Source organism: Neomonachus schauinslandi, chromosome 16, assembly GCF_002201575.2.
Source record: "Neomonachus schauinslandi chromosome 16, ASM220157v2, whole genome shotgun sequence".
Classification (NCBI taxonomy): Eukaryota; Metazoa; Chordata; class Mammalia; order Carnivora; family Phocidae; genus Neomonachus; species Neomonachus schauinslandi.
Genome location: NC_058418.1, coordinates 13,109,135 through 13,136,813, shown reverse-complemented (window position 1 = coordinate 13,136,813; position 27,679 = coordinate 13,109,135). Strand labels below are relative to the sequence as shown.

The window sequence follows — 27,679 nt, the reverse complement described above, 5'->3', positions numbered from 1 at the left end:
AGATAAAGTCTGATTTCTTTGCTAATTCATTATTGTTTGGTCATTCCATGACTCCTCACGGCTTGGCACACGGCATTAGTAAATTCAAGCACGGATTCCTGGCTGGAAATGCGGGTCGGAGAAGGGGAGTACTTTAACCCCTCTTTGACCCTCCCAAGATGTCGACTCCATGCTCTACGTTAAGATAGATCTGCCACTTTCAAGATGGCGTCCTGGAAGTGCGTCGCCGGAGATTAGCGCCGGAAATCTCGCGTTAGGCGAGGCCAACAGGTAGGTTCTCGCGAGAAGGCACGTCAGTCCCAGCCAGGCGTCGTGTGAACAGCTGCTGGTACCGAAGACTGAAATAAAACCGGAGCGGTGAGGGGTGGGTCGGACGCCTAGGTAGCAGGACCGGGGGTCGCCGGGGCCCAGGGAGGCTTAGAGCCCGGATTCGGGGACACGGAAGGTGTAGCAGGTGGCTTAGGGGGTAGCCTTTCGGGCTCACGGTTGCCAGAACGAGGCTGCCGGAAGTGCGCTAAGGGATTTTTCTTCTCCCGGGAACTGGTGGGGAAACTGAGGCTGGGGTGGGGCTCCTGTCTGGAGGACGCACTGAGGCCGCCGTCTTTTCCTGCAAGAGCAGAAGATGTCGGACAGTGAGGACAGCAATTTCTCCGAGGAGGAGGATAGCGAGCGCAGCAGTGACGGCGAGGAGGCCGAGGTGTGTGGCTGGGACATGGTGGGGAGGCATAGCGCCTGGGAACAGGACCAGGGCAGAAAGGCCCCTATGGGAGCTCAGAGGAGATCAGAGCGAGCTCTGGCCTCTGGGAGCTTCCAGGCTGTTGGTAGTGATAGAGAAGTAGGTAAGCCTAAGTCAAGCAGAGGGACAGGTGCGGGAGGCCCGGGAGGCCCCACGTACAGTGAAGTAACAGGTGATGTGTATAAAGAACCTGGCATATAGCAAGCACTCACTGTTAGTTTTTATGAAGAAGTGTGCTCCGTCATTTCGAAAATATATTTTTTGTGCCTACTGTGTATTAGGCACAATTCTTTGTCTGGGGGCTGCACCAGTAAACAAAACAGATTTTGAAAGTCTTCGCCTCTGTGATCGTAAATAAACATAACTGATAAGTATATCGTTTAATAAGGCAGAGGGTACCCTGGAGAAAAGTAAAGGGGAATAGGGAGTCTTGGTCAGTTTTAAATAAGATGAGTCTGAGAGGGTGATGTTTGAAAAAAGATGTTCTGGGAGTTGAGGGAGTGAGTCGTGTGGAGGAAAAGTGTTGCGGTAAGGGGAAGCAGCACGTGCAAAGCTGGGAGTTTGCATGTCGAAGAAATAACAAGGAGTCGAGTTTGGCTGGATCAGAGTGAGTGCAACAAAGAAGTAGCAGGAGCCAGATCATATAGGATCTTGAAGGTTCTGGTGAGGAATTTGTCCTGATTGAGTGCGACAGAGCCGTGAGAAGTTTTGGAGCAAAGAAGGGGTGTGATCCCATGTTTTGAAAGGATCACTCTGGCTTTGGATTTGTTTCAGGAACCAAATAAATATTTCCTGGGATATACCTGATTTTAAATATTCTGCTATTAACTGTTTTCTTCTTTTGTTTCTTTCTTTCTTTTTTTTTTAAAAGATTTTATTTATCTGACAGACAGCGAGAGAGGGAACACAAGCAGGGGGAGTGGGAGAGGGAGAAGCAGGCTTCCCGCTGAGCAGGGAGCCCGATGCGGGGCTCGATCCCAGGATCCTGGGATCATGACCTGAACCGAAGGCAGACGCTTAACGACTGAGCCACCCAGGCGCCCCTTCTTTTGTTTATTTCTGACTTATTTGTTGATTAAATGTTTGAGCATCTACTACTGCGTTCCAGATTCTTCTGGGTGTTGGAGAGAGTGGAGCAAGGCAAATTTTTGCTTTCACGGAGTTTACACTTAGTAGGCAACAGTTAACAAACAAACAAAGAGATGACTCAATGATTGTAGATGTCTCTTTTAACCTCCAGGAACGTAAATCAATTTTTTAAAGTTAGTTGCCAATACTTGTAAGGGCTATTTCATGTAAAAATCATGATTTTTCTGGGAAAGTGAGAGAAGCCAGCAACCTGAGACCCAGGATTGTTCTACCTAGCAGCTCTTTGCTCAAGAAGTATCAGCCTGCTGGAGAATGGGGAATTTTCTCCCAATTCCTGGGATATATTAGTTGCCATCTATCATCATGCCTACCTTATGGGGGATTTAAGTAAAGGAAAGATTTCATGTACTTGTGTCCTGGGGAATACCAGGTAGATAGAGAGTGCCATGGGTTTCCTTTGAGCTGTCCTACTTACTTTGGTTCTTTTCTTGACCTCTGTAGGCATTTGATTGTCCATCCTTGTGCTCTCTGGGGAGTCCTCAGCTTCCAGTGAAGAGTTGGAGGAATTGGGAAGCCATGGTGGGGCTGAGGCAAATGGGAGGATGCTAGGAAGGTCTTTTGTTTCAAGCAGTAGCACTGGGTTCTTGGTCTCTCTGACTCATGGCTTCAAGGCATTGCTTGTGGTTAAATCCTGGTGGTAATGAGATCAGGATCCTGGGGTACTTTTCCTGGCTGCGACATCTGGTTTGCTATGTGCAAATGTCACTTCCCGAACACCACACCAGGCTCCTGACTCACCTGCTGGCTCGTCTGCTGTCACCACATGAAGCAGGTGGACAGTGAGACGCCAGCCAGAGATGGGACTACATAGGCTTTTTGGACAGCCAGAAGTTAGCATATCCTTGAAGGACCAGGCCCTATAGAACGAAGAAGGTAGGGATGGCAGATGATGAGCCACTATTGGGGGAATGATCTGTTTCACCATTCGCAGCCCCAGTAACCTGCTCATTCATTCATTGAACAAGTGTTCCTAGTTTCGGTCATGTTGGGATCACTGGCTCCCTCATGGAGCTCTCTGTCTTGGGGTGGAGATAGTTTTATAAACAGATGGTTCCTTCAGGGGATTGTGAGGATGGACAGTGTAAGAGCACATTCAAGCCCCAAGATAACACAAAGATAGTAACGGGAGTCCTCTTCTCGGGGACTGGGGAGCCAGGTTTGGAGAGAGGGTTTTGCTGGGACTGAGCCAGGGGAATGATGACAAGGTTCCTTGAAATCAGGCTATGGTCCTCTTGTGGTTTGAGTTGGTAAGATGTGGGACATTGTGGATTAGTCAGAATATGTACTAAACAGATCTTTCAATTGTCTTCTGTTCCCATCCCTGGACTGGGTGATGTTGGGGACCCAGCAGTGCCTGAGATAGCCTGGGCCCTGCTCTTAGGGAGCTCTCAGTGGTCAAGGCTGTGATGGAGGAAGCTAGAGAATGATATGCCTGACTTTGCTGGGGGCGGGGGATAGGCATGACTTCCTGGAAGAGGGGATATTTTGATTGAAGTAGGAGTGAGAGGCAAAGGAGAATAGCTTTTTTTTGCAGAAGACTAGCATGAATGCTGGATAGCACTGAGAGAGCATGGTACAAGTGTTCATTGTGGCTGGGACCTAGCATTTGGAAGGGGGAGCCCGAAGAGGCAGGATGAAAGGGAGAGGCAGTGAGTGTGTGTTTCTAGTCTAGGTTGCTAGGGAGCTCGTTCTTTACCTGAGGGCAGTGGGGAGCCATGGCCATATTTGAAGCAGGGGACCAAAAGATCCGTTTCATGTTTTAGATCATATTTAGTTTGCCAAGACTACAGAATATACTCTAGGTCGGGGGTGATGAGAGGTGCTTTTAGGTAGGAGAAGAACAAGACCTTAAGCCACATTGAATCATCATGAAGTTATTTCCTGTATAAGTTGCATGTCCTGTCTTTTGATTGGGTCACGGAGAAAGTTTTACTTTGGTGCTACTGTGTCTTGAACGCTTTTCTGAAATTTGCTTGTCTCCATGTTTATCAGGAGAACAGGTTTTTGGCTTAGAGCCTGCAGCCGGCAACAGTATCATGCTAGGACCTAATAATAACATTGTTTTGCTTTTATCTTTATGGTTACTTGTTGCTTGTGACAAACTGATTTTGAAAATGTTTTTACTTCTGAACTATTTCAAAGTATGGAAAAGTTTCTCTGTTAAGCTAAATGAAAACGTGAGTGAATTTAAAGAAAATATCAGGTAAATGAATTTGAAGAAAATAAGTAAAGTGAATTTAAAGAAAATATCAAGAATATCAGGTAAATATTAGGTGAATTCACACTGATGTGAACTTGGCAAAAAAGCCTGAAGTAAGTGAAGAAAAGATTGAAGTTTGGGGAACACTGTTTTGTCTGGATCATTTCCTTTTGTGACTGGTTTGAAAAGAGGGATTAGAGGCCAAGAGGCTGGGCAAGGAGCTAGGATTTAGAGGGCAGTGTCCCTGTCTAGACTAGGGGCTGTAGGGATGGGGAAGAAGGGACAGATTGGAGGGACAACGTTCCAAAAGCAGAAAGGCCAAGAGTTTGGTGCCTAATAGAAGCTAGAGGGAGCCAGCACAGGTCTGGGGGAAGACATTGAGGATAGTGTAGGATGTGGTATGTGTGCAGGGCTCAGAGGACATCTGGAGGAGCCATTTGTGGAGGCTGCTGACACATGGGGGCCTCTAGTTCTGGAAGAAAGTGTGGACTGGAGACAGGTGGGGTATCACCTGCAGAGACAGGATCTGAGGCTGTGGAAGGTAAAGTGGTCCGGGGAGAGTGTATGCAGCGAGAAGCAGAGTGGGCCCCCGGCTGAAACCTGGGGACAGAAGCCAGCACTTGAGGGGTGAGCAGAGAAAGAGGGGAGTGCAGAGGATCAGCCAGAGAAGTTGGGGAAAAGCCAGGGTACTGTGATGTGACAGATGCCAAGGGAAGAGCTTTTCTCTAGGGACGGAGGATCAGTGGTGTGAAGTGTTTTGTAGGTAAGGAGTAAAGATGGTTCGTGGAATTAGCAACAAGAGGCAGGCAATGACCTTGGGGAGCAGTGTGGACTGGAACTAGAGACGTCCAACAGCCAAGGGAGCGGATGAGATGGCCTAGGGAGTTGTAGGGTGGAAAGAGATGAGGGCCAAGGACCAAACTTCATGGAGCTACATTTACGGGCCAAGCGGAGGCTAGCAAGGAGCTCTAGAAGAGCAGAGGGTCTGGGCCAGCTCCCAGGTATTGGGTGGGTGGGTGACAGTGCTGTTACTGAGATAGGATGGCTAGCTAGCAGGGAGGCCCGGGCAGGGGGGAAGGGAGTGTATGCAGAGCAGAGGGGGTTATTGACTAGCCAGGCAGAGCTGGCATCAGATTTGGGGGTGGGGGGCTTGGTGTCTGGATTTGGGGGTACAGAGCCTTGGTGCCCCAACCCTACCTGACTCTCCAGGTGGAGGAAGAGCGGCGGAGTGTAGCAGGCAGTGAGAAGGAGGAAGAGCCTGAGGAAGAAGAGGAGGAGGAAGAGGAGGAAGAATATGATGAGGAAGAGGAAGAGGAAGATGATGACCGGCCTCCCAAGAAACCCCGCCACGGCGGCTTCATTCTGGACGAGGCTGGTACGTCACAGGGGTGTCCAGTGCTGAGCAGCGGCTGGACTTCCACCTTCACTTCTATTTCTTGAATGTACTTTAAAAAAAAAATTTGGGTAAATGTCAAACCCACAGTAGTAGGATAGTGTGTGGAACCTCCGTGTCCCATCAGCTTGCCTCAAGAGTTAACAGCTTAGTACCAGTCTTGTTTTGTTTCTTCCTCCTCACTTCCACCCACTGCTGGATGATGTGAAAGCAAATCCCAAATACATAATTTTGCCCCGAAATATTTCTCTCTGTATTCCTAAAACATCAGTCCTTTTATTTTTTTATTTTATTTTATTTTTTTAAAGATTTTATTTATTTATTTGACAGAGAGAGAGACAGCAAGAGAGGGGGAGTGGGAGAGGGAGAAGCAGGCTTCCCGCCGAGCAGGGAGCCCGATGTGGGGCTCGATCCCAGGACCCTGGAATCATGACCTAAGGCGAAGGCAGACACTTAACGACTGAGCCACCCAGACACCCCACATCAGTCCTTTTCAAATACAACCGTTATAATACCGTCATCGTCCTTTAAAAAGCTTGAAATCTGTGCTCGTCATGAAAAGCTCCCAACGACCTAGACGTAGGCAGGACAGGGTCATGGAGGCCGACAGGCCTGGGTCCCTCCTGGCCTGCCTCTGCTCTCTTCTCCATGTGGCCCTGGGTGAGTCACTGTCCATCCCTTGGAGCCCCTTTTCCCCTCCGTAGAGCGGGGACAAACAGTCCTTCGTATTCCAGAAGGGATATTTTGAGGATTGGGGGGCTGAACACATAAAGTACATCAGGTAGATGGCAACCCAAAGTGATGTGCCCAGCCTAGAGGGGGTTACCTGTTAACACTCTATAGTCCCATGTCACACCTACCGTTCTGTAAACTGCTTTTTTTTACTTTCAACAATGGTGGAGGAGCATATAACATAGTGTAGATTAAATGAGTTAATTCATGTAAAGAAAGTTTTCTGAACAACTTTTGGCACCTCAGTGCTCAATAAACTTTAGCAGCTATCATCATCATCATTGTCATCATCCTGGAAATACCCATTCTTTTCCCCCCATGGCTACATAGTACTTTTTCCATAATCTGTTTTATTTGACCAGTGTCTTATCTGATATTGAAGTTTGTTTTTCATTATTACAAGCAGCATTGCTAGGAACACCTTTTTATGTACTTAGACACATAGACGCAAGTTATTTACCTAGATTGGGGGTTCTTAATCTTAACCTTTTTTGTGCTATGGCTCCTTTGGCAGTCTGGTGGAGTCTGCAGACCCCTTCTTAGAACCATGATCTGAAATGCTGAGGGGGAAAAATAACAGCATTCCGAAGAGAACAATTATACAGAAATACGGTACCTAAATATTCACAGAATGTGTGGGCTTCATCATGAATGCATTGAAATAACAAGATTTAGTGGAGGGTCTGATAAGAGTCTAATTTGGAAGTAGCAATGAGTGCAAATGACATTTTGAGGTATCTGCAGCTGTAACGTGCTGGGGAAATATCAGAGTTCGCTGCTAAGGTTGTTGTGATTTATTTCCATTGTTTGTAATTGACATAAATATGACTTTTCAGTTAGAGATGAGTGAAAATGTAGTATTTTATCTGTCATGGAGCCCGAAGATTTTCTACATGGTAAATCCCTATAAGTCAGACTGTTGGGCAAAGGGGATGCATATGATTTTAAAGGCTTTTCGATGTCTGCAGCCAAATATTGGCCCCTGAAAAGGCCATACCCGATCCTCCCACCAGCCATCCATGAGGGCGCTTCTTCCCTACCCATGTAAAGGAGAACCCTCGGAATGCCATCCGCCGTTTTCTTGGGACCCTCTCCCCTGAGGGAACAGAGGGGCAGGAGATGCTTGGGACACTCCTGGTCCTCCCCTTAAAGGCTGAGGGGAGGGAGTCCTTTTTTCGAGAAGAGGTCTCAGATAGCAGAAGGGCCAGATCTAGAGAAGGGATAACACGCCGTGTGACACGGACTGGACTGCCAGGGACAAGCACGTGTTGGGGTGGGAGCTTTGTCGGGCACTGCGTGTGGGAAGGCTGTGCAGCGGTGCCCATTGACGTTTAACAGGCAGGGACCCTTTGCTCCAGGAGTTCTTTTTTCGGAATTCACCCGACAATTAAACCCGCACAGGCGTGTAAAGACACGAGGCCAAAGATAGTTGCGGCAGTCCTGTTTTCAGTTGTAAATGTCTGGTGACCTAAATGTCCACTGATGATAAGGGCCTGGGAAAAGAGTTATAGGGCAGGTCATCAGATAGCAAATGAGGCATGGGCTTCTGTGGAAGCGCCCCAGGCTCGTAGGATTGCTTAGAAAAAGAGGAAGGTACCGAACAATGTGTTAGAAAGTTGCATTGGGGCAGGTGGTGGTGGAGGGTTTAGACACATTTCTTGTATATGCACAGGTGATCTCTAGGCAAGAAACTGGTTATGGAGTTGCCTCTGGGGAAGGGGACTGAGCTAGTGGGGGCTAGAAACGGGAGGGAGACTTCCCTGCACACTGTACGTCCTCTGAACACTTTGGGTTTTTTCATCACGTATGGGTATCACTGTTCAGTTTTTAGTATAATACTCGCTACGTACGGAAGAGCATGAGTAACGTAGTGAAGAGGTCGGTGCATGAACCCTGGAGCTAGCCTGATTCTCCGGGACCAGCTGAGAGTCTTTGGGCCAGTTAGGTCCCCTCTCTGGGCCTCAGAGCCCTTGGTGGAAAATCCGAATGGTGCAGGTACTGGAGGATTCGGTGAGGAGTCTGTGGCAAGTGCTCACAGCAGGCAGGGCACGCAGGACACTCTCGGTGAGCAGTAGGGTCACAAACCTGAGGGAATAATAACAAAACCAACAGATTGTGGATCGTGTCTTTAAAAAAAACTATATACTGGTCTTGATAGTTGGAGAGAACTTTTGTGTCTGCTTATTTTGATCTGATTTTTTTTTAAGTTTATTTGATTATTATTATTTTTTTTTTAGTAATCTCTACACCCAATATCGGGCTTGAACTCTTACCCCAAGATCAAGAGTTGCACGCTCTGCTGACTGAGCCAGCCTGGTGTCCCTGACCGGATTTTTTAAATGGACTTGTGGGTGGGGTCGGGGGAGGGATGGGTTTTAGAGCCAGATGGGGTTGGAGCTGCCCGGGAGACCTGATCCTGTGGCTTGAAGCAGCTCTGTGGTATTGGGCGAGAGCCTCACTTGTGCGGGCATCTCTGTCCTGTCCTGACCTGCAAGGTGCATGGTTGTCATGCCCACCTCTCAGTGATGTCTCCCGGGAGCCACTGTCATGAGGTCACCTCTGCTGCAGCTGCCTCCCTGACCTCTTGGCTTTCCTGTTGCAGATGTGGACGATGAGTATGAGGACGAGGACCAGTGGGAGGACGGAGCAGAGGACATTCTAGAGAAAGGTTTGTGGGGTCCCCACCTCTGCAAGACCGCTTTGGGGTGTGACCGAGAGGGTCTTGAGAACCCATCCCCCACCCATGCCCTGCACCCCCCCACCCTCCTCACCTCGCTTCTTTCTGTCGTTGCCAGAGAGACCAGCTCTGTACCCTTTTCCTTTTAGGCCCATGAGTTGGGGGGCGGGGGCTGTGGGTGGTGGGTGTGGTGGGAAGAGGACTCTGGGATCCCAGGGCCCCAGTGAATCCCTTCTGGGGGTTGTGGGGGGATGGGCTCTGTCCCAAGATACCCCCCACTTCCTGGGCCAGTGCCCCCACTTCCCTGTTATTTTCCGTTTTGTGCGCCTCATACATTTCGGCTTCTCCCCCAACCACCTGGTGCCTGGCCTTTACTTTTGATTTTCAACCTTCCTGTGTCCCTCCCTTCCCCTTCCCCCAACCCATTGGTTGATTTCGCTGCTATAATTTGGCTCATACTTTGTCTGCCCTCGCCCACCACCACCACCACCACCACCACCACCACCACCACCACCACCTCCTCTTCCTCCAAGTAGAAGAGATCGAAGGTAAGAATCTGGAAACTGTGATTCCCCGACCCTCCTCCCGTATCCTGACATCTCCTTCCTGCCCACAGCACCCTCCCTCCACCCCTGACCCCCGTCTGGCCCTGGGGGCTCTGACTCATAGAGGGTCCAGAATCAGGGAGTTCTGAGGCCAGGTCTCTAGCCGTTGGCCTGGGAAAGTGTGTATGTGTTTATGTGTGTGTGTGTGGGCGTTGTGGGCCACAGCGATGGGTGGGGTGGGATGGAGTTCAGGGCATACTTAGTGGCTGTGAGATGGGGAATGGCTGGGTGCCCCCACCTGTTGGGCCCTGTCCCCCCAAGTCTTTTTCATGAGAAGCAGGATTGCTGAGTAGGACAGAGGAGAGGGTGAGGGTTGGGGGTTCCTAGTGAGGTCTCTCCTGCCCCAGGGCCCAACTCTGGCCCTCTCAGCCCCCATCACTTCCTCCAGGCCCCTGCCTTTCACCTCCCCTTACTCACCCCATTTGCCCATTTTTCTGTAGCCTCCAATATCGATAATGTTGTCCTGGATGAAGACCGTTCCGGGGCTCGCCGCCTACAAAACCTCTGGAGGTAAGCAGGAAGGCGGAAGGGTGAGACTGGTTCCCAGGGGAGACTTGAGGGCAGGTCAGCCCACCCTTCTCTCCACAGCCTTTCATTCATGTTTACTTTCCCCCTTCACACCCCAGGGACCAGCGAGAGGAAGAACTGGGCGAGTATTACATGAAGAAATATGCCAAGTCGTCTGTGGGAGAGACGTAAGGGCACAGGGTGGGGGCAGGTGGTCCCTTTTCCAGAAGGGTCAGGGCTCTGACAGAGCATCACCCCCTTTCCCAACTGCTATCGTCTTTCCAGGGTGTATGGAGGATCTGATGAGCTCTCGGATGACATCACCCAGCAACAGCTGCTCCCAGGAGTCAAGTAAGGGGGGGTAGCGTGGGAGGGCTGAGATGGGGGAATCTTGTATTGGGGTGATATGTGTACGCAGACACAGAGTGGTCGATGGTGGGGACTAGTGGCACGTTGGTGCTCGACCTCTTCCTCCCGCTTATGAATGGAAGGATGGAGAAGGAGAGGGGGTGGAGGGAGAGGAAGAAAGATGGGTGTGGTGATTCGGGTCTTTCGTGATGAGGCCATTTCACTGAAGGGCTTCCTTTTCCTCTCCTGTCTAGGGATCCAAATCTGTGGACTGTCAAATGTAAGGTGTGTTCTCTGGGAGGCAGGGGAATGGGGGAGGTGGCCTTGTCAGGGAGAGCTCGCCACCTTTCTGTCCTGGGTCTCCTTGGCCCGTCAGTCTCTCAGTCCTGTCTCTGCCTCTTCATCCCCCACCTCCCAGCCCCCTGCCCTCCCCTCACTTACTCACTGTCTCCCACCCCTGTCTGTCTTGCCTCCCATCCCTCTTGCTCTGTACCTTTTCCTCTCCTGCTCCCTCTCTCTCTCTGGTGTCTTTTATCTTGCCTGATGATTCTGTCTGCCTTGCTGCTGTCTCCTGTCCCCTTCCCTGTGTCCGTCCTTCATGTCCTCATCTCTCTGAAGTCTGTCTCTCTTCTTCCAGATCGGGGAGGAACGGGCCACAGCCATTTCCTTGATGCGCAAGTTCATTGCCTACCAGTTCACAGACACGGTAAGTCGGGTAGGCAGGCAGCATGGAAAAGAGAGTGAAGCCCAGAGGGAGGGACAGTATAGGTCCAAGGGTACTAGGTGCCCGTTACATGAGCTGCTTTAGCTAAAATGATCCCTCCCTGGATTGAAGGGCTCTTCATTATCTAACAGAGGTGCCGTCTTCACTGTCTTTGCATTCCTGGCGGGGTCACCGGCCCCTGTAGCCCTCCAGAAGTCAGCCTTCTTAGCTTCCTGAAGCTTTTCTAAGTCAGTTCTGCCTGTTCACCAACCCTGTTGGGCAACTGTCACCCTTTTACTGTTTGAGAGGACTCCTGGGATGGAACAGTGTGGCTGAGTGTCAGGGGACAGGCCTGTCAGGGGGAGAATTCCTTCCTTCTCTCTTTCATGCAGTCATCACATATCCGCTGAACCCCTGCTCTGGGCAGGTCTCTGCACTGGGAGGTGCTAAGGATACATTGGTGACCTTTCCAGAGCCGGTCCCGCCCCTTCAGGGCTCACTCACAGCACATGAAACATGAAGATGCTACATTGAGTTCACAGATCTTTCTTTAGACTGTGGGAGTTTGAATCCTGCCCCTGCTGCGTCCTAGCCCTGTGACCTTGATCAAGCCACTTCCCGTTTCTGGGTGCCCTGCTTGCCCCTCAGCATCATTAGGATTAAGTAGCTTTAGACATGTCCAGCTCTCAGCCAGGACTTGTCCTGCAGCTTGTGTTCAATAAATACGGTTATTGTCGGAGGCATAATTGTCAGTTTGGGAACACGGGCAAACCCTGTGAAGGATATACTCAAAATTGACGAAACATGGAGCGAATACTAACCCTGTGCTGGCTGCTGATTTTCTCACTTAATATGATCCGTGTTAGGCCGAGTGCATTGCTTTTACTTGCTGAAACAGTGGATGTGTGTCAGTGGGGCCAAGTGGATAGTTGTAGGACTTGCAGATCATTTGAAGTGTGCTCAAACCTCGATCATGTGTCCTGGGCAAAACACTAGTGACCATTTGAGTTAGGACTGATTATTGTTTTTGGTTTTGATGACCAAAGTAGTATATGTGTATTGTAGAAGGCCAACTCTCCCTCCCTGAGTCCCAGTTTTCAGAAGGAATTACTGTCGGTGTGTGTCTTTCCAGGTCATCTTCTCTGCAAGTCAAAAAATGTCAGTTTTATTTGTTTTTGTTTTTTTAAATATTTATTTATTTGACAGAGAGACACACACAGAGAGAAGGAACACAAGCAAGGGGAGTGGGAGAGGGAGAAGCGGGCTTCCTGCTGAGCAGGGAGCCCAATGCGGGGCTCGATCCCAGGACCCTGGGATTATGACCTGAGCTTGAAGGCAGACGCTTAACGACTGAGCCACCCAGGCGCCCCATGTTTTTATTTTTGTTTTAAACAAAATGGTATTACATGATATATTTATTATTCTGCGGTGAGCCTTTTGTCAATGCCTTAATCATCTTCTCATGCCCAGTAAATAGAAGGTGGTTTCCATTTTCCGCTCCCACAAGCAATTCTGAAACAATTTAGTTGTTTCTTTTTTAATTGAGATACAATTTCCATACCGTAAAATCCAGGGTCATGGTGTATGATTTTTCTTATATGTTGCTGAATCCAGTTCTATTTTATTAAAGATATTTGCATCTGTGTTCATAAGAGATACCAGTCTGTAGTTTCTTAATGTTGTTTGTTTTTGGTATCAGGTTAATATTAGATCCATAGGATGAGATGGGAAATGTTCCTGTTCTAGAAAAGAGCTTGTGAAGGATTGATGTTATTTTATTTTATTTATTTTTTTAAGGGTCGATGTTATTAAAATGTTGGGTAGAGGGGACGTCTGGGTGGCTCAGTGGTTTAAGTGTCTGCCTTGATCAAGCCCCACGTCGGGCTTCCTGCTTAGTGGAGAGCCTGCTTCTCCTTCTTCCTCTTCTCCTCCCCCCACCGCTTATGCTGTCTCTTTCTCTCTCTGTCTCTCTCCCTTGCTCTCACTCTGTCTCAAATAAATAAAATCCTTTAAAAGAAATAAATAAAACGGGTAGAATTCACCAGTGAAGCTGTCTAGTCCTGGCTGTGTGTGTGTGTGTGTGTGTGTGTGTGTGTGTGTGTGTGTGGAAATTTTTTCTATTGCTAATTCAATATCTTTACTTCTCGTAGGTCTATTCAGATTTTCTCTTTCTTTCTGAGTTAGTTTTGGTAGTGTATGTCTTTCTACAGAAAACATTCATTTCGTTGAGGTTATCTAATCTGTTGGTGTGCACTTGTTCGTACTAATTTTCATATAATCCTGTCGGGTAGGTGTTAATGTCCGTTTTTCCATTCCTGATTTTAGTAATTTGAGTCTTGAGTGACTTGAGTCTCTTGTCTCTTTCTTGGTCAAACTGGCTAAAGGTTTGTCAAATTTGTTAGTCTTTTCAAAGAACCAGCTTTTGGTTTTGATGGACTTCTCTAGTTTTCTGTTGCCCCTTTTATTTATTTGCACTCTCATCTTTGTTATTTCTTTCCTTCTGCTTGCTTGGGGTTTAGTTTTACTTTTCCTTTTTTTTTTTTTTTTTTAAGATTTTTATTTATTTGACAGAGAGAGAGAGAGTGAGCACAAGCAGGGGGAGTGGCAGGCAGAGGCAGAGGGAGAAGCAGGCTCCCCACAGAGAAGGGGGAGCCCGATGTGGGACTCGATCCCAGGACTCTGGGATCATGACCTGAGCCGAAGGCAGTCACCCAACTGAGCCACCCAGGCGCCCTTCTTTTCCTTTTCTAGTTTCTTTCTTTTTTTTTTTAAGAGGGGGGGAGGGGCAGAGGGAGAACGAGAGAGAGAATCCCAAGCAGGCTCCATGCCCAGCACAGAGCCCGACGTGGGGCTCGATCCCACAACCCTAAGATCATGACCTGAGTGGAAAGCAAGTCGGACGATTAACAGACTGAGCCACCAGGCACCCCTCCTTTTCTAGTTTCTTAAAGGTGAAAGGTTGGGCTCTTGATACGAGACTTTTTTCTTTTTTAAAGATTTTATTTATTTGAGAGAGAGAGTGAGCGAGAGAGAGCATGAGCCGGCAGAGGAAGAGGGAGAAGGAGGCTTCCCTGCTCAAAGGAGGCTTCCCGCTGAGCAGGGAGGTCAATGCAGGGCTCGACCCCGGGACCCTGGGATCATGAACCGAGCCGAAGGCAGACACTTAACCGACTGAGCCACCCAGATGCCCCTAGACTTTTTTTGTTTTTACAGCTGTAAATTTACCTCTAAGCACAGCTCTCTCACGTTCCGTAAGGTTTAATGTTTTTGTTTTCATTCATCTCAAAATATTTTCTAATTTCCCTTGTAATTCTTAGGGTTTTTTTGTTTTAAAATATTTTATTTTTAAGTAATCTCTGCACCCAATGTAGGGCTTGAACCCACAACCCCGCGATTTAGAGTCGCACACTCCACCCATTGAGCCATCTAGGCGCCCTGTAATTCTTACTTTTAATCTATTGGTTACTTGTTCTATTTCCACATAGTTGTGAATTTTCTAAATCTGTTACTAATTTCTAATTTCACTCCCATGTGGTTGGAGAATGTATCTCATATGATTTCAATTCTTTTACATTTGTTGAGACTTAACTTAATGGCCTAACATATGGTTTATCCTAGAGAGTGTTAAGTGTGCCCTAAGAGTATGCATTCTGGTGTTATTCGACAGATTTCATTCTGTAGATGTGTGTGAGGTCTAGTCGGTTTATAGGATTGCTCAAGTGCTCTGTTTCCTTGTTGATCTTCTATCTAGTCCTATCTATTTTTGAAAGTGGGGTATTGTCCCCAGTTATTATTGGTGAACTCTCAGTTTCTCCTTTTATTTCTGTTGCTTTTTGCCTTGTGTCTTTTGAGGTTCTGTTGTTAGGTTCATATGTATCCGTACTTGTATCTTCTTGAATGATTAAACCGTTTATCGGTATAAAACATCCTTGTTTGTCTCCAGTAGCTTTTGTCTTAAAGTGTGTTCTGTTTGTTATTAGTGTAGTCATTCCTGTTTTCTTCAGTCCAGTTATTTTTTACACATAGTATATGTTGTTTACCTTTCTTTCTTTTTAAAGAGAGAGAGCATGCTTGCAAGGGATTGGGGAGGGGCAGGAGGAGAGAGAGAATCTCAAGCAGGCTTCACCCCCAGTTTGGAGTCCAACGTGAGGCTCGATCTCACAACCCTGAGATCATGACCTGAGCTGAAATCAAGAGTCGGACACTTAACCGACTGAGCCACCCAGGCGCCCCTATGTTGGTTACCTTTCTGTGTCACTGCATAGAGATTCGTTATTTTTTAAGTGCTACGTTATATTTCGTGGAATGATTATGCCATAGTTTAACAAATTCCTCTTGGGGGCATTTACAAATGTCCAGTCTTATTTGTTTGCTGTCATCAATAACTCTGCCATGGATATCCTTGTGTCCGGGTCGTTGCATGAACATTTCTGTGGGATGAATTCCCGGAAGAGCGAGCACTGTGGTGGCAGCTGTAACTGTTCGGGGCACTCGTGTCTCACTGTCCCCTGCCGTGGGCTCGGCCCTGTAGCCCCTGCAGATTAAGTCAGTGGTGGCGCCGGAGCATGTGAAGGGCTACATCTACGTGGAGGCCTACAAGCAGACGCACGTGAAGCAGGCCATCGAGGGTGTGGGCAACCTGCGGCTTGGCTACTGGAACCAGCAGATGGTGCCCATCAAGGAGATGACAGATGTGCTCAAAGTCGTGAAGGAGGTGGCCAACCTGAAGCCCAAATCCTGGGTCCGCCTCAAGAGGGGCATCTATAAGGACGACATCGCCCAGGTGCCAGGGCTGGGGGTGGGGCAGGGTGGCTGAGGGGCTCGCGGCGATCACACTCCTGCTCCCCTGTTCTGTCCCCCCCCCTTTTCTTTTTATCATTCCCGGCCCCTTCCTAGTTCAGAGAGCAGACCTCCACTCAGATTAGGTGATGCAGAGCCTAGATTTTGTTGGGAGCACACAGGATTGTGTGTGTGTTCAAAGCATACTGAGTAAGATCTGAAGGAGGTGAGGGAGGGAGCCTTGTTGAGGTCTTGGGGAAGAGTGTTGCGGCAGAAGGAACAGCATGCAAATAGGTCCGCCCTGGCTGAAGCAGAGTGTGCGAGGGTGAGAGCGGCAGGAGGTGGGCTCAGGGAGGGGACTGCGCCTGTGGCCCATCATAGGGCTTTGGCTTCTACTGGAGGTGGAGGGACACAGTGGGACTTGGATTTTATTTATTTTATTTTATTTTTTAAGATTTTATTTATTTATTTGACAGAGACACAGCGAGAGAGGGAGCACAAGCAGGGGAAGTGGGAGAGGGAGAAGCAGGCTTCCTGCGGAGCAGGGAGCCTGATGTGGGGCTTGATCCCAGGACCCTGAGATCATGACCTGAGCCGAAGGCAGACGCTTAACTGACTGAGTCACCCAGGCGCCCCGAGACTTGGATTTTAATAGGATTACTCTGGTAGCTTCATTGAGAATAGACTCCTGGTTCTCAAGCAGGGGCAATATTGTCCGCAGGGGAGTTTTCTTGGTTGTGTCAAGTGAGGAGGGAGTTGCTGTAGCATCCAGTAGATAGAAGCCGGGATTGCTGCTAACATCCTGCAGCATAGGGGCAGCCCCCCAAAACAAAGAATTAGCTGGCTGTCAAGCCCTGGGCTGGACCGGATGGGGCCACAGGAGCACGGAGACCAGCGAGGAGACTGCCGCCATAGTCCTGGTGGCAGGTGATGGGACAGGCCCAGGGTTGCAGTAGGGAGGAGGGGGAAGAGGTCAGAGCTGAAGACAGAGCTGACAGGAGTTGCTGGCACACTGGAGATGGAAGAGGAAGGGAGAGTCCAGAATGACTCCCAGGCGGTGTGCCAGAGCAGAGGGAATGATGGAGGGGAGAAGCAGGCTTGGGGACCAACAGGAGGTTAGTTGTGGGTGGACGAGGCTTGAGGGGCCTTTCAGATGTCCGAGGAGAGGTGTCAAGCAAGTAGTGGGTATTGTGCTTCAGAGTTGAGGGGAGACAGGCTAGAGAGAATGTGGAGAGGTGTCTGCAGTGTGATTTCTTCACCACCACCCCCTGTCCTGCCCTTCCTGTGTCTAGGGTTGGGGAGGGAAGGCCAGGGCCCTCCTGACCACCTCCTCCTCCTCAGGTGGATTATGTGGAACCCAGCCAAAACACCATCTCCTTGAAGATGATCCCCCGCATTGACTACGACCGCATCAAGGCCCGCATGAGCTTGGTACTGGGGGGTCGCCCTGGAGCTCACGGGTGGGGAGGATGCCTGATCCTTGCCGGTGGCCGAGCCCTCCTCCTCCACCCTTCCCACCCACACCCCCTTTCCTCCACAGAAAGACTGGTTTGCCAAAAGGAAGAAGTTTAAGCGGCCTCCACAGAGGCTGTTCGATGCCGAGAAGATCAGGTGAGTGCCCCTGGGGCCTGGCCGGGCGGGGTCCCCTGAGCTGGGATGCAGGGCGTGCCTCTGACCCATCCATGGTTTGCTTTGCGAGTGGTCAGCTTGGCAGCACTGCCTCCATCAAGTTATTGAACGTCCCTGGGCCTCTGGCTTCTCTGCTGTCACCACCAACAGTGACGCCCCCTGCCTCCTGGGGTTGTCGTGAGAGGTGAATTAATGCGCACGTGTACCCAGAATGGCACTTGGCCCCAGGATCACGGACTGAAATGGGATCTCTTGGCACGTCAGGCTTTGTGAGGTCTGTTTCCCTGACCTCCTGATGCCCAGATAGCAGAGGTGGAGCTACCGAGCCCTTCCCCGTCAAGGTGTGTCCCTCGCCCTCTGCAGCTGGAGGGAGCTTTGGAGCAGCCCAGTGAGCCCAGCGTTCCAGGGCTAGCCAGAGGACTCCCGATGGGGAGGGCGGGAGAGGAGGAGATGCAGGAACGAGAGCTACTGGTCCTGTTCTAGAAGGCCTTGTGAGCCACCAGATGGTTTTTCATTCCTTTAAAGGGGGATTACAGAACACATTCTGAGCTGCATCCCAGGACTTGGCTAGTACTTCACATGCCCGAATTAGGCCCCCTTGCCCCCCTGCTGTCCACCTGACTGGACCTCCTTTTACTGAGTGCCCTGACCTGCCCCGCAGAGCTCCCTCGGGCCTCCACCAAACTCAGCACACCAACGAGAAGAGGATTGAGTGGCAGGAGGAGCTCGGCCTGCTCCCCCATGCTCCCTTTTTTGGGACTGGGGCAGGCTTTCCCTCCTCACTCTAGAAGCGTGGGCCAGAACTCTGTCCACCACCCCACATGCAGGGCCAGGAGAGTTAGGGCATAGGCTTGGGAGTCCCATCCCCCGAATTCGAATCCGAACACAGACCAACCTAACCATGAGGTGTGCCCCGTGCGAACCTCACTCCCTCATTTCCCTGGGAAATGTGGGTCATGTGTGATGTCAGAGGCTTTGGGGAGAAGGTCCGTGAGGTGTGTGGTCAGGCCAGGCGCAGGCTGAGTGCTCCATGTGTGAACCATTGGCGTGCTCCAATGCTGGGTCCAGCTACTATTCACCGAGTGCCCCTGCTCTAGGGGAAGTAGCAGTGAATGAAAAGTGTTAGACCTCTGCCCTTCGGGAGCTGCCATTCTGGTTGGGGAGACGCATTAAACAGTAGCTCATCAGAGGTGAGGTGCGCTATGCTGAGCAGTCAAGCAGGGAGAGAGCGCAGCGGAGTGCAGGGAGGAGTCTCTGGGCTCAGGACATGTCACTTGGCCAGGAGGGCACGCGGTGGGATGGGATGGGGCAGCCATCCTATGATCCTTCCCCATCAGCCAGCAGAGGAGCCTGAGGGCCAGCAAGATTCTCTTCTTAATCCCCCTCCCAATCTTCTCTCCCCCACAAAATCCCAGGTCCCTGGGCGGTGATGTGGCCTCCGATGGTGACTTCCTCATCTTCGAGGGGAACCGTTATAGCCGGAAGGGCTTTCTGTTCAAGAGCTTTGCCATGTCTGCCGTGGTGAGGGTCCCGGAGGGCATCTTGCTTACCATGCTGGGAAGCAGGGAGGCCAAGTTTTCTCTCCCTCCTTCAGTCCAGGCCCCAGAGCAGTGGGTTATCTGGGTCTGTCCTGGATAATCTTCCAAGTCAGGAGTGTAGGAGCGTCCCTAGGGAAATAAATCTCACCATCTCCCTAGCCTGCTCAGCTGGGCTGTGACACCGACCTTTGTCTACTTCCTTCTCTTTCCCTTGTCTCCTGGGGCTCAGATCACGGAGGGTGTGAAGCCCACGCTCTCTGAGCTGGAGAAGTTTGAGGATCAGCCGGAGGGCATTGACCTTGAAGTGGTGACTGAGAGCACAGGTACTTGGTCCCTGTTGGTAATTCAGGCCAAGGAGGAGGAGGCGGCTCATGGCGGGCAGCCCCCAAGTCAGCCACGCACCTGCCCCTGCAGGGAAGGAGCGGGAGCACAACTTCCAACCTGGGGACAATGTGGAGGTGTGTGAGGGCGAGCTCATCAACCTGCAGGGCAAAATCCTCAGCGTGGATGGCAACAAGATCACCATCATGCCCAAGCACGAGGACCTCAAGGTAGGTGCCGTGCTGCCCATATGTGTGTACTGGGCTGAGAGCACGGTGTAATTGTGGGGTAATCCAAGGTGCTGCCTGGTTTGAGTTTGTTTAAGGGCGCATGTGTCTGGGTCTTTGTGTCCGTCTGAGGGTTTGTCTGGGCTAGCACGGTGTGTCTGGGGTGAGGCTTTCTCCGGAGAGGCCTGAGGAAGTGTCTAGTCTGTGTCATATGTTTTGGGGACAGGCTTTCTGTGTGTGGAGTAAGGGGTGTCCGGGCTGATACCCTTAGTCTGAGGTGAGCTGTCTCTGGGGCAGTCTGAGGGTTGTCCAGGCAGCCTACAGGAGTCTGTGGTTGGGTGCCCTGAGCCTGGAGTGGGTCTTGGCAAGGTCTTTTCTGCGAATACGAGTGGCTTCTGGAGACGGGGAGGTGGGCAGGATGTGGTTGCTTCCCTTCCCCGGCTCAGCGTGCCCACACCCGATCCCCAGGACATGCTGGAGTTCCCAGCCCAGGAGCTTCGGAAGTACTTTAAAATGGGGGACCACGTAAAGGTGATTGCTGGCCGATTTGAGGGTGACACAGGCCTCATTGTGCGGGTGGAGGAGAACTTCGTCATCCTCTTCTCTGATCTCACCATGCATGAGGTAGGTGGGGGGAGGTGGGGAGCAGTGTGGAATGTGCCAGGACCAGACCCAGGCCCAGTGGCTGCTTGGACCCTGCTTTTTTACCCCTTTCCCATTTCCCACAGCTGAAGGTGCTCCCCCGGGACCTGCAGCTCTGCTCAGAGACGGCATCGGGCGTGGATGTAGGGGGCCAGCATGAGTGGGGGGAGCTGGTGCAGCTGGACCCTCAGACCGTGGGTGTCATCGTGCGACTGGAACGGGAGACCTTCCAGGCATGTGTGTCGTACTCAGCAGCGGGGCTTCCTTGTGGGGGTCTCCCTCTCCCTCAAGCTCCTCATCCTGGGAGGTGGTGGAGCGTGGTGGCCAAGAACCCAGACTGCTCTGGGGGGCCGATTGAGCTCTGTCAGCCAGGGTTGGCTCTGTGGTGTCGGGCAAGTGGCATGTCATTTACCCTCTGTGTGTGTTTTGTGCCCTGTAAAATGGAATGGTAGCATGTACTTTTGTTATGACTGAGGCCCTGAGATCAGGTGCTTGCTCAAGGGCTGGGGGCTGCAGGTGCCCTCCTCCCCTCCATCCGTACCCTGTGGACGTGGGAGTCAGAGCCTGATGCTTAGGACCCTGGACTCTGGATTCATATCTTGGCCCTATTGCTCCATGCTGTGTGACCCGGGGCTAGGGACTTGCCCTCTGTGGGCCTGAGATTCTGCCCTGTGTAAAATGGGAACCGTGACCACATCCATCTCAGAGGGAAGTTTTGAGGCTTCAGTGAAACCTTGTGTGAAGAATTTAGTAGGGGGCCTGGCACACAGTGACGGGTAAACATTATGTTAACATCTACTCCTGCACCCATTTCTCAGGTCCCTGGTGCTCATTCGGGATGGAGTCTCCTCCTGAAAGGTGTTTTGGAATGATTGGGAACATTTTTGTTTGACCCAGTGCCTGGGCGGTGGTGCCCCGAGACTGCCAGGGAATGTAGACTTCTGCAGAACTCGGGGCGGTCTCCCACAAGGAAAGATCATCCCACCTTAGGGAAGCCCTTCTCTATGTCACCCCTTTCTACTCTCACGGCTCAGCATCCTCCCCTCCGTCCGTTAGGTGCTGAACATGTATGGGAAGGTGGTGACCGTCAGGCACCAGGCTGTGACCCGGAAGAAGGACAACCGCTTTGCCGTGGCCCTGGACTCTGAACAGAATAACATCCATGTGAAGGACATCGTCAAGGTCATTGACGGCCCCCACTCAGTGAGTATAAGCTCTTGCCCGTCGGCCCCACCTGAAACTGCTGGGGTGGGCCACGGCCCCAAGAGTGACCGTCCTTTCCCCGTCCAGGGCCGGGAGGGCGAAATTCGCCATCTCTTCCGCAGCTTCGCCTTCCTGCACTGCAAGAAACTGGTGGAGAATGGGGGCATGTTTGTCTGTAAGACCCGCCACCTCGTCCTGGCAGGGGGATCCAAGGTGAGGCGGGTGCAGTGGCAACCTGGCGCTTGGGTTCCTGGCCTTCCCCGGCCCTAGCAGTGACAAGAATGGGCTTGTGGGGGAGTAGGAGGGCAGAGGTCAGGCTCAGGTCCTTGGCAGGGTTTACTGGGATTCCAGGCTTTCTACCAAATCATTCATCCATTCAGTTTTTTTGAGCACCTGTCCAGGCTAGCAGCTAGAGCTACAACAGTGAATAAGATGAACGTCTCTGCTTTTCTACAGCTGCTAGCCCGGAGACGAACAAATCAGTAAATACAGACGTTGTACAGCGTGAGGCGAGGCGATGACAGGCACCGCGAAGAAAAGTAGAATAGGATAGGGAGAGAGAGAATCATGGGGGGCTGCTGCTTTAGATGGAGAAGGTTCAGGAAAGGCCTGCTTGAGGTAACACCTGCGCAGAGACCTGAATGAAGGGACCCAGAGCCGCGTGACTGTCTCTGGGGAGCAGCAGATACAGATGAGGTGGGTCGTGTGGGAAAGCTGTACAGAACCACGTCTCAGGAAATCAGGCCCGGGCTCTGGGGAGCTGGGACCAGGGAGTGGTCCTCACAGCCTTGTGCATGGGGTGAGGAATTCTCCTGACTTGCAGTCTTTATATCACCGGGGCCAGAAAGCCCGAGAACCGGGCCTCTTCATTGACCAGCCCAGAGTGGCCTAGGCGCGGCAATTTCCCCAAAGGGAAATGGAGGTATCGTCACTAGAAGGAGGGAGGGATGGCCGCCAGGCCAGTTCAAGCAGGAACTGTTCCCAAATGGAGGCAGGCAGTGGCATGGGAGCCGGGAGCCTCCCCCAGGCCCCTGCCTGCCGGTTCACTTCTCGTCCCTTCCCTAGCCCCGAGATGTGACCAACTTCACAGTGGGTGGCTTTGCCCCCATGAGCCCCCGGATCAGCAGTCCCATGCACCCCAGTGCTGGAGGTGAGGGGGAGTTGGGCAAGGATGTGTCTGGGGGGCTGGGGGAGGGCAGTTATTCAGCCCCCACTCTCTGGGTGCCTGCTCTGCTGGCCTGGCCATGATGGGGTTCAGGGCTCACAGAGACCAGGACCCTCCCCCACCGCGGCCCCCAGTGGCAGGCCAGGGTGGTTGCGGCAGTGTCGGGGCTCTGGCGGGGGCTGCCCGGAGGAAGCTCCTAAACCAGGGGGTGTGCGTTGGGAGAGTCAAGCAGGTGGAGAGGGGGCTCGAGGGCTCTCTTGTCTGTGGACATAGCATGGGAGGGGAGGACATGGCCCTGGGGACTGCTGACGTTGTCCTTCCTCCGCAGGTCAGCGCGGTGGCTTTGGCAGCCCCGGTGGCGGCAGCGGAGGTATGAGCAGGGGCCGGGGGCGGAGAGACAACGAGCTCATCGGCCAGACTGTGCGCATCTCCCAAGGGCCCTACAAAGGTGACCTTGAGGGCCATATTGGAGGCCTGGGGAGGGGCACGGTGGGGTCCCCACCCAGCCTGACCCCCCGTCTCCTCACCAGGCTACATTGGTGTGGTGAAGGACGCCACCGAGTCCACAGCCCGCGTGGAGCTGCACTCCACCTGCCAGACCATCTCTGTGGACCGTCAGCGGCTCACGACGGTGTACGGGCCAGGGCAGTGCCGGGCCAGGTGGGGGGTTGTTAGGTGGCGAGAGGGGCTTACTCATCTCATTGGTTCTCTGTGTCCACAGGGGCTCACGGCGCCCGGGAGGCATGACCTCAACCTATGGGCGGACGCCCATGTACGGCTCCCAGACGCCCATGTATGGCTCTGGTTCCCGCACACCCATGTATGGCTCTCAGACCCCTCTCCAGGATGGTGAGCATGCCCCGGGGGAAGGGGACGAGGGCTGACGTGGCGGGGCCTGGAGACAGGGCAGAACGGACAGACATACACATCTGTCCCATTCTCTCATTTTAGGCAGCCGCACCCCGCATTACGGTTCACAGACACCCCTGCATGACGGCAGCCGCACTCCTGCTCAGAGTGGGGCCTGGGACCCCAACAATCCCAACACGCCGTCCCGGTGAGGATCAGGGGTGGGGAACAAGGTTCCCTGATCCCGTATGTGTGAGTGGTTATGCTGGGTGTCTGCGGGATGGAGGGGTCTGTACGGCCCTCCCTGAATTCTCTGCTCCCAGCGCCAGGCTGCTCACATGTGAAGGGGTACGTGGGGCTGGGGCTGGTGGTCAGATAATCTCCAGTCCCCACCAGACTAGCCTGCTGCCGTTAAGACCTGGGCTCGGAGACAGATTTGTGTGCTCTAGGTCACGTGATCAGTTGTGTGCCCTTGGGCAGGCAGCCTTGTCTCTGCCTCCCAATGACATGGAGGCCTCTGGATGGGGCTGTTGTGAGGTGTTCAATGTTATTCTGGAAGCATTTTCTACATCGTTGTGATTACCACAGTCATTCTCAACAGACTTCTCTCTCCAACAGGGCCGAGGAAGAATACGAGTATGCCTTCGATGACGAGCCCACCCCGTCCCCACAGGCCTATGGGGGCACCCCCAATCCCCAAACACCTGGCTATCCTGACCCCTCATCCCCACAGGTCAACCCTCAGTATAACCCACAGACGCCAGGGACGCCAGCCATGTGAGTCCACTGGGGCTGACCCTAATCAAACCTTGCCCAGACCCTCTGTGCTGCTGTTACCTTCTTCTCTTCAACACTGTCCCCAACAAATGCTCCTTTTTGTCTTTGACTCTCCAGGTACAACACAGACCAGTTCTCCCCCTATGCCGCCCCCTCCCCACAAGGCTCCTACCAGCCCAGCCCCAGCCCCCAGAGCTACCACCAGGTGGCGCCAAGCCCAGCAGGCTACCAGAACACCCACTCTCCAGCCAGCTACCACCCCACACCCTCTCCCATGGCCTATCAGGTATGGGTGAGCTTGCATGCCCTTAAGGGTGGTGGACTAGGGGGCGCCAGGGTGGCGCAGTCGGTTAAGCGTCTGACTTGGTTTTGGCTTGGGTCATGATCTCGGTCTTGAGATCGAGTCCCGAGTCGGGTTCCAAGCTCAGCAAGAAATCTGCTGAAGTTTCTCGCTCCCTCTCCCTCTGCCCCTCCCTGTGCTCGCATGCTCACTCTCGCTCTTTCCTCTCTCTAAAATAAATAAATTTTTAAGAAAAAGAGGGGGGTGGGCTAGGATGGGCCTTCGGCCTATGTGGACAGCCAAGGTAGAGGAGCTGTTTGCAACAACACTGTCCCCCTTTCACCCACAGGCCAGCCCCAGCCCGAGCCCTGTTGGCTACAGTCCGATGACACCTGGAGCCCCCTCCCCTGGTGGCTACAACCCGCACACGCCAGGCTCAGGCATTGAGCAGAACTCCAGCGACTGGGTAACCACTGATATCCAGGTGAAGGTGCGGGACACCTACCTGGATACGCAGGTGGTGGGGCAGACAGGAGTCATCCGCAGCGTCACAGTAAGTGGGGCCCAGGCCGGTGGGTGGGCAGGTATCCTCTCCTTCAGGGTCCCCAAGCTCTGTGGTTACTGGGTTTTTGCTTTTAACCACCTAAACACATTTCCAGTACTCTGGGAAAGCAGGGTTGCAAGGGCTGGACTGCAGGGCAGGGGTTTCTCCTCGGCCTGGAGCAGTGACTGGCGCCCAGGAGCTAGATTACACTTTAACATAGTCCTCTGAGACCAGTTCCGTAGCACGGACTGAGCGTTCCTCTGTGCCTGGCTTTAGCTTAGCGCTGGGCACCCCTACCCTTAGCATTCCCCCTGCTCCAGCATTACTGGCCTTTCCATTCCTCACCGTCCCCGAGTTCCCTGCAGCCTCAGGGCCTTTGCTCATCACTTCCCTCTGTCTAGAACTCTCTTCCTTCCACCCTTTTTCTAGTAAACTACTACTCATCCTTCAGGGAAGCCTTTGAGCTATCTCAGATCTGTCCTCTTATAAGTCTGTGTAATTTTTTTCATGTTACCTACCTGCTGCCTGAAAGCTTAAAGTTTACTCAGGGGGTGATTCTTTGGTTACTGAGCCTGTATTTCATTCCTAAGTAGCCCTAGTTCCTAGATGAGGGACCAATAGCCTGTTGGCCTTCCAGTAAATATTATTTGAATTAATTAATTAAACACCAGAGTCTAAAACAGCTCCAGGCCTTGCCCTCACATAGCTCACATTCTAGTTGGGGAGGCAGACATGTCCCCAAGAGGGAGAGCCTGAGTGACCACAGAGCTGGGAGACAGGAAGCCCCAAGGGCAAGGGGAGCTATGGGAACCCAGAGGAGGCACCCTCACTCAACTTTGGAGGGGCTCGGGGGTTGCTTACTGGAGAAGGAGGCGTCTGCATTGAGACCTGAAGAACGAATAGGAGTAAGCCAAGAGAAGTGGCTGGGGAGGGGGTTAAGTGTGTTACAGAAAGAGGGGACTTGCAAAGGCCTGGAGGTGAGGGAAAGCCTGGTACATCTGGGGAGTTGAAGTATGTTCACTGTGGCTGGAACATAGAAAGCCTAGGGGGGGAAGGTGAGTGAAGGCCAGAGAAGTGACTGGGTCAAGTCACGTGGCAGGCTGGGGACCTTGGACTGTGTCCTGAGGAATCTAAGCAGGCAGAGCAGTGGTGGGATCAGGTCTGTGGTTTGGAATTAACTCACCATGTTGCTCTAGCAGGGATGGATTAGGGGGGTGAGACTGGGGGCGGGGAGCCCTGGGGGAGGTCAGGCTAGCCCGTAAGGCTGTGAGGAAGAGAGGAGGGGGGGAGGTGGCAGAGACCTTTAGGAGGCCAAATGAACACACCTCAGAGCTGGAGGTTGTCGGTGAAAGAGCTAACATGACGTCAGAGCTCCGTCCAGGGACTAGGGACTGTGAGGACATCCCTGAGATACGGTGGGCCCAGGAGGGGAAAGATGAGACCCACTTGGGACATGAAGAGTCACGTGCCTGAGAAGCAGTCTCTTTTGGCCTAAGTTAGCTTCATTCTGGTGCTTCCCATGCTGATCTGGTCACCCTGCCCCCACACACCACACGTCCAGGAATCAGGCCCAGCTTTTGGCCTTTCTTGCCTGTGTCACCTTGGGAAAGCGACTTGTAAGAATGAGCCCTGAGCCCATGGCCCCTGAGTATGGGCAGCAGTCCTGCACTGGAAACAGGCCCGACTGACCAGGCTGTCCCTACCCACAGGGAGGCATGTGCTCTGTGTACCTAAAGGACAGTGAGAAGGTGGTCAGCATCTCCAGTGAGCACCTGGAGCCCATCACCCCCACCAAGAACAACAAGGTAAGGGGGGGGCCAGGGGACGTGGGGGCCCTGGGCTGCTGACACGGACCCTGACCCCGTGCCTGCCCCGCCTCCCCAGGTGAAGGTGATTCTGGGTGAGGATCGGGAAGCCACAGGGGTCCTGTTAAGCATCGATGGTGAGGACGGCATCGTCCGCATGGACCTTGATGAGCAGCTCAAGATCCTCAACCTCCGCTTCCTGGGGAAGCTCCTGGAGGCCTGAGAAACGCAGGGTGGGTGGACTTTGGCAGATATCTGGCAGATGGAGTGTCCCTCCTTCCTTCCCTGGCCCTTGGCTCTGACACAGGGTCTGGGGCCTGGACTAGGGCTAATCTGGTTGTTCAGGATTTCCTTTCTGGGTTCCTGTCTCCCTCCCTGATGTTCATAGGAATCAGAATAGAGTCTGGGGGAGGGTCCCCACCTTCTGTACCCTCTCTTCCCCAGCTTGCTTTTGTGTTATGGTCTTTCAATAAAAAGCTGTTTGGTCAAGGGTGTGTGTCTGTTTTGTAAGTGGGGTCATTTGCAGACCCCACTTACTTTCTGGGCAAATAACTGAATGGTACCTAAGCCTCAGTTACCCCATCTAGAAAATGATACTGCCCACGCCAGAGGACTCTTCAAGATGAATGTATGAGGAGACATTGGAAAGAGATTATTAGACCAGAGCCTGCCTGTGATTGAAGTTACAGCCCATTCTCGCTTATGTGAAGTGAAGATCCTTAACCGCCCCCCAGGAAAACCTAAATTCCCCCTACAGTGCAGGGTACCGCAGTTGATGGTCCTCTCCCTGGAGCCCACATAGCAGTGACACCAGAATTGCTGTGGCTTGTCTGATGGCTTGAGGGTGGAGATGAGGAGCAAGGTAGAGAA

At 52.2% G+C, this 27,679-nt stretch overlaps 1 protein-coding gene across 5 annotated transcripts; it reads left to right on the top strand.

Annotated features, from left to right (window-relative positions):
- The first annotated feature begins 108 nt into the window (after window positions 1-108).
- SUPT5H (SPT5 homolog, DSIF elongation factor subunit) lies at window positions 109-27,297 on the top strand. 5 transcript variants are annotated; one of them, XM_021700941.1, is made up of 30 exons: window positions 109-270; window positions 620-697; window positions 5,295-5,460; window positions 8,813-8,878; window positions 9,424-9,435; window positions 9,933-10,002; window positions 10,119-10,187; window positions 10,285-10,350; window positions 10,602-10,632; window positions 10,985-11,053; window positions 15,582-15,833; window positions 17,171-17,260; window positions 17,370-17,440; window positions 18,874-18,979; window positions 19,226-19,319; window positions 19,411-19,547; window positions 20,013-20,168; window positions 20,273-20,419; window positions 21,243-21,389; window positions 21,477-21,602; window positions 22,455-22,539; window positions 22,883-23,002; window positions 23,085-23,187; window positions 23,276-23,403; window positions 23,506-23,611; window positions 24,022-24,180; window positions 24,298-24,466; window positions 24,810-25,013; window positions 26,714-26,809; window positions 26,889-27,297. In XM_021700941.1, exons 2-30 carry the CDS (start codon window positions 623-625, stop codon window positions 27,030-27,032), a joined length of 3,264 nt encoding a protein of 1,087 aa, XP_021556616.1. In that variant the 5' UTR covers window positions 109-270; window positions 620-622; the 3' UTR covers window positions 27,033-27,297. The 5 variants fall into 5 exon arrangements, with proteins under 5 accessions (XP_021556616.1, XP_021556617.1, XP_021556618.1 ...); XM_021700942.1 differs by lacking the exon at window positions 109-270 and adding an exon at window positions 301-357; XM_021700943.1 differs by lacking the exon at window positions 109-270 and adding an exon at window positions 307-364.
- The last annotated feature ends 382 nt before the right edge of the window (window positions 27,298-27,679 follow it).